Here is a 9,427-nt window from a genome sequence, read left to right on the forward strand (position 1 = left end):
CAGCACAAAAATTATGTTTTTTTATTTTGAATGTTTTCACAAATAAATACTTTTTTGTCATTATTTGAAATTTTATCATGAAATTTGAGTTTTTATTTGAATTGTAAATTTTTGAACATTTTATTAAAGTGATTTTGAGCTTCAATCACAATTATTTTTTTTAAATGTATGTTCATTCCTATTATTGCATTACTCTGTCTATATACAGTTTGTATGTTATGACCTGAGCACTGCAGACCTTTATCCACTGCGCACAAGAAAGAAAAAAAAAAAACAGAATCCAGAATACACTGGTGTAACTACAGTGACTCTTGTTGTGTTTTAGTATGGGATTAGCTGCAGTTTAGGCTCTGTGTACCTTTTTGAGGACACTTTTTGGCATTTGAGATTTGGCTGGAACACCATAAGGACTAAATTCTCTTCAGATGCTAGGATTAAAAAATACACAAAAGAACTTGGGAAGAATTGGTTAGGTTGGGATTTATGCATTTGCTAATAATTTTGTATTGAACTCTCTACAGATTCTCTCTCTATAGGTTCTCTCTATAGATTCTAGACTCTGTGTCTGAGTTAGAAATAAGATAAAGAGATGGGCCAAAGTCCCTGGTGGGATGGGGAAGGGTCAGAGGTCAGAGTGGCATGGCGTAATCCCTGGTTCTGAGCAGGTGCTTTCCCCTTCAGGTTAAAAGGCAGTTGTGTCAGTAAGGATGATGTCATCCAACAATGGATCCAATGAATACACTGTTAACATCTCAGCTGATTGTGACCAGCCTTTTATTCAGTTACATCATTCAAGCAGTGAAGCACAGTGCTAGTCAGTAACTCATTTATGTGGCTATCAGTCTGTGTATTTGAAGGCTGGCTGTCACTCCTCTCTATACTTCCAGAACTGGCTCTGATATACAGGCTATCATCAGGATGGAGAGGAGTGGAAATCATTTACTGTACTGGTCAAAGACATTGACTCACAAAAGCAGAGGATTCAGTCTACATCAAGATCCAAAACATGGTTTATTTACATTTTCATTTACATTTATTCATTTAGCAGACGCTTTTATCCAAAGCGACGTACAAAAGTGCATAGTGGGCAGTGGGCAAATAGTGGGCAGACAGGCACAAGGGCAAGATGTGTACAGGTCATACAATGCAGATAGTGCTAAAGCTGAGCGCAAGGTCGGTGTAGCGAGCCAGAACTAATCTGATCTAGGATTACATATATCGAATACAATCACAGCGTTGATTGTTTATATGCATCTCCCTTCATTTACAGTGGTTTGAATGCAAAAAGCCCATCTTTCCCTTTTGACAGTGTCTTGTCTTGATTTTTCATGCTTTTTCTTTTCAATTGCTATTGTAGAGGCTGCCAGAATGGACTTGTTAATTCCAGTTCACAACCAACTGACTTTGGTCCTGCTAGGTTAACCAATGTTTGTGAACAATGCTGATTTGTAACTTAATATAACATCTAAGCATCAAGTATTTGTAGGCCTAACCCACGATAAATGTGATGTCATTTTAATTGTACTGCTCTTACACTAGAGGCTTTTCTGATCAGTTTGTTTTGTTAACTTTTCAAGTAAACAGAAAAAAAAATGTAAGTATTTTCTTACAGGTCGGCTCTCTAAGAATGTTATATTAACCTAAGCGTGTGTAAGATTCCAGTATTCCATTGAAAAGAGAAATTACCTGAATCCCTTTTTGAAATACAAGGTTTTTTTTTTTATTTATTTTAAGACTACATATTTTATTAAGCAAAAGTCTACTATTGACTGTAAACTTATATATCCTAAAAAGAAAATAATTAAGGGAATTGACAAAAAAGTAACAAGATGTCATTGTAATTCTTGCTATCCTTGTCAAAACTTTCTGAAAACCTTTTTTAGGAGCCATGTTGGAATAATGCTCCTCATCAGCAGCTATCCTGCTTTCCAAAGCTCTCATTTTGAGAAATTTGGGACTAAATGCTCCTCCGAAGGAGTCATTTAAAGAGACTGAAAATAGTCAAACGAAACAAGACTAGGATACTTGATTTTACTCGTGTTGAACTTCTTGTAGTAGTTAAATGTTTAAAGATTCTTTAGCGAGGCTGTGTATTGGTATCTTCATGGAACTGGGAGTGGAAATGATACTTTCAGTACTCGGCCAGGGCTCTGTGATTGTCATGCCTTTTCCAGACTGGAGAAGAATGGAACAAGCTTTTAACAATGACTTTTTGCATAGCAGTGAAAGCATGCTCATCAATTTACTGTAGTCTGAAATTACACACAGTGTTGGTATTCCCAGATAGAATTTGGACTAAATTTTGTCTGGGAATAAACAGTGCTCTAAACAGATCATACCATGTCTTTGCATTTTTTGAAGATGTTTGGCTTCTCCTGTTGCTAACTGGCCTTAGTTGACCTAAGGTTAGATCATTTGGAAATTTGTGTGAATCCTGCTAGGTATATGATATCCATCTGTTTTCAGCACCTTATCTGTTGGAAGATAGTGGTGAGTTAATGCCAAAACAGACAGTCACAGGTTGGAGGGGGGTGGGGGGCACCACACTGCAGACTGTATGATAGTCCAGGGCAAAAATCAATATACACACATACATAAAATTGGCAGTTTTATAATGAGCAAGTAAGCTAGACAATGGCTCACCACTGTGGGAGAAACCAGAGCCGGGACATGCAAAATTTCTAATGACATTTTGTCATTGGGAGGCAAAGTAAGGATGCTAAGTAGGGACCATGCAGATGTGTAGTGCCTGACCTAAGATACAAAGATATAAGCAATAAATTACAGCTTGAGAACAGATAAGATTAACAAAAACCTTATAGTAAGGGCTGAGCACAAATGAGCAAGAATACAACAGCATATTCCCATATAAGGACAAAAAATACATGACCAAGATCGATGAGACAGAGCTGACAGCTAATATAAATAGTGCATGTGTGTCTGCAGGGGGGGAAGTTAGTGTGATTCAGTTTCCCTGTGAACTACTATCAGCTCAGAAGACAACAGCTGGATTGCAAGCTATACTGATCTATTGCTCATCGAAAAGGCTACTTTGACGGTAGATAGTTTCTTATCGTTTGTCAAATTTTGAATGCTCAGAACATAGCAATTAGATTGAGGTTAATACTGATTATTGCTGATTATTCACAGGGTATACTGATCTTTTAGGCGTCGTATTCCACCATATGTTGTACTGAAAAAATGGATGAATTATTGCTACTATTGCCAAACAGATTTTCCAAGGTTTAGTCAAGAATCTTCACTTCAAGAGAATACAAATCAAAAGGCCAAATCCATACTCTATGGATATGGGAATTGCTAAGATCAAAGGAAGTACAACAAATATGAATTCAACTGGTTTATTTCAATTGCAGCATACCAGATATAAACATGCTCTGTACATTGTGCATAACTATTTGAGCCTCAAATGAGGAAATGGTCACACCATTACTCTCTTAAATGCTATTATACCATTATTTTTATCACTACCATACTATTACTAGTATGTTACTGTCATGTTTGACATGTATTACTTTCTTACAGAAATGAAGAACTGCCATTTACGTCTTCTGTCTTTTTTGCTCCTGTTGTTTCTACATCCTTCTTTCTGTGAACCCCCAAAAGGTATGAATGTCAGAATATGTTTCAGGAATATGTCAAGGCTTTGAAGACGTTAAGCAGTCATCTGGGTCTTTTTGTTCTCCAAAGGAAGGATGTCCTGAATCTGTTCAATTTTGTGTTCTTGCATCCCTTGAATGTTTTATGTATAGATGCTGATTTGATGCTGGTTCAGAGTATAAAAAGGTCACAGACAACTTAAAATGATAGAATCCTATGCAAAAGTAATAGTAATACACTGCAACAAATACATTATGCTCCACAGTAATACATTTCATGCAAGGCCTGATCTCCACATAATATTCTGTGGCTATTTTGAATTTTTTGACCAAACTATCATTTTTCCCCTAAGTAAGCACAACCAAGAGTTTTGCTAGAAGCTGCAAAGAACTCAAGAAGAAAGGTGTAAAGGAAGGTATGTTCATTTTTCATTTACCTGAAATAATGATGCATGTTCCCAAAGCAAAAGTCTCTGGTTGATTTTTCTTTTGATACATACATTTTTTTTCCAGATGGCCTTTACTACTTGTCCACTGCAAATGGTGTTCTTTACCAGACCTTCTGTGACATGACAACAGCGGGGGGAGGCTGGACTTTGGTGGCCAGTGTCCATGAGAATAACATCTATGGGAAGTGCACCATAGGCGACCGCTGGTCCAGCCAGCACGGAAACAGTGCGTACATGCCTGAGGGAGACCGAAGCTGGAGCAACAGAGTGATCTTCGGCACTGTGGAGGCAGCCACCTCTGATGACTACAAGGTAATCTCCCTGTCCTTTCAGTAGCTAAAGCTGTGTACACTTCTTCAGCCCCCATTGTGTAATTTCTTGGAAAAAAAAATATATATATAGTATAATACACACATAATATATAATACACATACACATATATAACTGATGATGTACCATATGTGTGTGTGTTTGTGTGTGAGTGTGTATAATGCATGGTGTATAATACATATTTATATTTATGTATAGTCTCACTTTTTCCTTTTGCTTATCACATTTTTTTCCCTTATGTCATCTACTTCATCAAGAATCCTGGATATTATGACTTGAAAGCCCAAGATGTGTCGGTGTGGCATGTTCATAATGATGCTGAAGTGGAACATTGGAAAATGGCCTCCATTCTGAGATATCACACTCAGACAAATTTCTTACATTTATATGGAGGAAACCTGTACTACTTATTCAAGGTAACATACACATGGATAAGGTTATTGCAAGACTTAGATGAAGTGAATAACTAATTTTTGTGCTGTTTGGTCAGTATAGGATGTGTGTCAGTACTCCGGCCCCCTAGCTGTTGTGTTTGTGTTTCTCCCTGTCTTCCAGTGTTGTCCATGTGCTTTTGTTACTGTTCCCATGTGTTCCGGCCCTGCCCCGCTCTCCGCCCTGTCCTCGCCCAACTGATTTCCTGATCACCTCCACCTGCCTGCCTGCTCCCCTGCACCCCATCACCTCATCAGCCCAGCCCTATATCTACCCTGCTTGTCTCTGTCTTGTTGCAAGTTTGTCTCAGTGCTTGATCTATTATGAGTCTGCTTTGGTTCTTGTGGTGGTCCTGTACTGATTCCCGCCTGACTTCTGCCCTTGTCCCTGCCTGCTGCCCTGCCTTGTTTGCCTGATCTGCCTGCCTGCCTGCCTGGTTTGACCCAGCCCGTTCCTGTTTTGGATCCCTGCTCCTTGTTGATTCTGCCTCGGGCTGCCTTCCTGGTTTTTGACCCTGCCTGTTCTGCCACTACAAACTTGCCCTGTGATTTCAGCAAACCGCTTGGAACCTGAGTATGTGTCTGGTCGAGCATTTGAGTCTGTGCCTGTGCCCTGATAATGTGTCTGTGTTAATGCCATTCTATATTGCTGTATAATATTAGCCAGGTGTAATTCCTTTGCCCTCTGTACTCTAATTCAGCAACATCCAGTGAAATACCTGGCAGGTGACTGCAACAAAGACAGAGGACCATCTGTTCCTATTGTATATGACCTTGGTAATGAGGAAACTACTACCAACCTGTACGGTCCATATTCAAAAGGTATTTATGGAGTGTGTTGTACGAGTTCTGTTGCGGGGGTCGTCAAAGCTTCTTTGTCTTTAAAGATTAATGTTGATGTACATGGAAGTTTTCTAACTCCAACCCGGCTCTTCATTTTAATTATGCACGGAATGTTTCCATGTTTAAGAGTGTAGCCGGTCCAATCTAGGATCGGTCTTTTGCTGGCCAGAAACGAAGTGACTGTTGCTAAATGAGATTGACTGACTGTAAAGGCTAAATATACTTTTTTTTCGGAATATGTTAAAAAAACAATACTCTTGAAGTGATGCCGATGTAATGTTACAATTACAGCCCAGATTGTCCCAGGCTTCGTCACATTTAGAGTATTCAATAACGAAAAATCGGCCATGGCAATGTGCTCCGGAGTAAAGCCAACTGGGTGCGACACTGAAGCGGTGAGCTAATAGCAGGTCGTTCCTCTCTCTGTTGTGCGTATGCATTTCTCTCCAAAGCTACCAACTAATAACATGATTTTCTCACCTCACCTTGAAATGAAACAATGTTCAGTCCCAATGGATTCACCTTCACAATGACGTTATGTGCATGACAGAGCATGATCACTAATTTTACACGTCTCACCTTTTCCCCGCTGGCATGCTGTCTGTGTTTCAGTATTGTATTGGGGGAGGAGGATACTTTGCCGAAAGCAGTTATCAGTGCGGGGACTTCACGGCATTCGCCTGGAACGGCTACGGAACACACGCGCAATGGAGTGTTGCCAGGGAGCTGATTGAGTCTGCAGTGCTGATCTTCTATCGCTAAAGTGTAAACAGCAAGAGCGCTCATGCTTTAAGTGGTCTGACCTAACTCATACCTGACCCACTTGCTAATCACAGGTTACAAACAAAATAACTAAGGGCTCATGCTGGAATTAATCTAATATTCATTTAACGTATTGGTATGAATTTGTCTGAGGATTTAAATGTCATTTAGAACAGATCTTGGATGTGTTAGATTCTTTAACGTCAAACAGCACTCCAGACACTTCTAAAATAAAATTATGCCACTTTTTGAAGTTGGAACGACTTGACATGCAATTAAAGCAAAATCGTTAAGATTTCCATTTTATCCCTAGCTTACTTTATACTATATTTCTTGTATGTTTTATTCAATGTTTTGAATCTTTCAGATACATGTCTAGACACCGCAAAAGACCCCACAAAAACATACACCTATTACAGGATGGACCTTCTGCAAGCGGTTACAAATACTGGCCGCTAGATGGCGGTGTTAAAACGTTATATGTTCACTAGGCTACACATATTGATGTGGCTGATAAAGTTGTGCTCTAATATGTAACCAGCTAATCTTTGTTTGTTGAATATTGTTGTATGGTACTATTTGGTTGATTTTGACGAAACAAGCACCCATCATCATGGGTACAGCGGAACGTATGGAAAAATTCGATTTGGATAGCCGTTCATGCACCAAAATTACGGGGCACCCATGCTTACCTCACTAAAAGCCAATATAATTACTTCATATGAAATACATCTATAACACAGCTCCCAAGCGGGAAGTCTACAAGGAACAATTTCAAAGCAAGAAAAGAGGCCACGTCTTTTTTATTCTTAAGACGCCGCTGCCGTCTCAACCCACCAGTGGAGCTGAAAGAAATATTCATTGCATAAAAAGACACACATAGACATAAAGGTTGAAGGGTGAAAACACAGACCGGTGGTGATGAATACAAGTCTATATTTACCCTACATGCCATCCAAAACTATAACACCAACAAGGCTGATCCATCAAAGGGCGTCATCGGGACTTTACCATTAAAACTGGTAGCATGGGCCAGGAAGTTGAGGAACAACTGATCATCTGGCTGATTTCAACAATGTGTGGGTAGTGTGTAACTGACTGTGGATTTCATGTTTATTGTAGATTTACCTATACACGAACACCCTTTTAATAGGAACAATGATCTAATATATGATCTTCAGCACGTTCGTAGAACATTGTGTGCAGCTATAAGCAGGAAGCATCCCTTTCACACTTCCATTGCCCCCGGCGTTGTTTCCACCAGTGTTACCGTATTTAATGATCCTCTTTGGATGAATCGCCCAGATCTGCACTGGTGCCGTCACGTCGACCCAACTGCGGTGAGACTGGATAATTGTCAGTATTTCTTATTTTTTAGTGACGTAAAATGTCATTTTTGGTTACCCTTCAAAGTTTGGGCATGCGTCCTGTTAGCTGGTGGCGCCTCTGCAGACTGAAACTAGTTATGTGTCTTTGCCAATAACTGTGAAGTTGGCTGAATTAGAGTTTAGTGGTGCAGGGAATATTTAAGACATTTGCAGACATTCTGATTTTGTGCTTAAATTCAGTGGCAGACAGGATTACACAATACGCTACAGGACTATGACCTAGTGATATACATGCGAACAACGACTTAAATCAATTTAAATCAGTAGTAACAATAAATTTAAATCTTGCTCCGAATTACTGCCTAAGTGTCCACATACTGGTCTGTATGTACGCGATGTGCGACAACAGACGATAACGTTGAATTTTCAATAAGACAGCCTACTGAAAAGCTTTGCTCTGTTTGAAAATGCTTTTGCTAGTGGTTTACCTTTTCAAAGAAAAATACCCTTTAAATTTATCTAAAGAACCAAGTTATTTACAGTCAGACATTAGTTTGGACATTTGGTAATATGGTGTCTTGCTGCACGTTTAAATTTTGTTTAAGTTTTGAACAACCTCCTGTAGTTGAAAATCTGTCGCAACATCCATAACAGCCGTATATTACAAACGTAAATTGCATTAGTGATTTTGATGCGACGATGAACGCGCTATGTGCCTGGCCTTTGACCCATCCAAAAGGTTTACCTTTCCATCTGCCGTTGGCCAATAGCTGTGTCCCTTCTGAAATCTGTTGTTCAGGTTATGTCGTTATCATCAAAATCCAAATTGCAACGCAAAGCAGCATGATATGTTTGTCTAAAAAACACCTGTATTTTCATAGTGCACTGTAATTTGCAGTTGTCATATTGTGGCCTTGCTTAACTTCCAGCATCAGCAAAACATGGGATAAAGTAGCACCTGCGCAGGGATCCTTGCAGACCAGCCATTATAGCCAACAGCTATAACTATATAACAGATCGACTTCGGGATTATTCAATCCGTGGGCCTCCAGAGACAACCAGAGCGCGGTGGAAAATTACTGTCAATAAAATGAAATGCAATCCATTTAAATTTAAGAAATTGTGTATTTGGACCGTGTTGGCCTGTCAGTGTCGGTCCACACTAGGCTATAAAGCTCTACCAAAGTTTCATATTAAAAAGTAAGTGCTATTTATAAGATACAGCCCTAATGATGGGCAGTCTTGGGGCGGTTGAAGTTTTGCTGGTTGGGCGAGATAGTGGTGTGCCACAGGCTTTTGTCAGTTATGGACAGTGGAACAAAAGGTGAAGAAAAACTGTTTTAGTTCGTCGAAAAAGTTTCCGTCCGTTTCTCCGATCGCTTATTTCACTCTCGCCCAACAGCTCCCAATGTCCCTACATTATTAGCCTGTGTAATAAGAAAAAAAAAGCCAGCTAAGTCCTAGTAGTGAGTTTTATGTAGTCTGGCATGAGCCTAATGTCAAATCAAGACAGCCTCTGAACTGCGTGGAAGCGGTGGCGTTTTTCGGTAGCCTAAAAGAGATGCAAGGACGCCTCCGATACTGCAGAGGGTGGTGTTTAATATGTTGGGCACACCGCCCTCTATTATTGACATCGCTGCTGTTTAATGCGCTGTCCAGCACTTCAG

The 9,427-nt window shown here is 39.7% G+C and overlaps 1 protein-coding gene across 1 annotated transcript; it reads left to right on the top strand.

Annotated features, from left to right (window-relative positions):
• The first annotated feature begins 3,308 nt into the window (after nucleotides 1-3,308).
• LOC118774121 (intelectin-like) lies at nucleotides 3,309-6,483 on the top strand. The gene is made up of 7 exons (XM_036523277.1): nucleotides 3,309-3,333; nucleotides 3,971-4,033; nucleotides 4,131-4,378; nucleotides 4,654-4,812; nucleotides 5,529-5,649; nucleotides 5,962-6,065; nucleotides 6,283-6,483. The coding sequence occupies exons 1-7, from the start codon at nucleotides 3,309-3,311 to the stop codon at nucleotides 6,430-6,432; spliced, it is 870 nt and encodes a 289-aa protein (XP_036379170.1). The 3' UTR covers nucleotides 6,433-6,483.
• The last annotated feature ends 2,944 nt before the right edge of the window (nucleotides 6,484-9,427 follow it).

Source organism: Megalops cyprinoides, chromosome 3 (genome assembly GCF_013368585.1).
Source record: "Megalops cyprinoides isolate fMegCyp1 chromosome 3, fMegCyp1.pri, whole genome shotgun sequence".
NCBI classification, from domain to species: Eukaryota; Metazoa; Chordata; class Actinopteri; order Elopiformes; family Megalopidae; genus Megalops; species Megalops cyprinoides.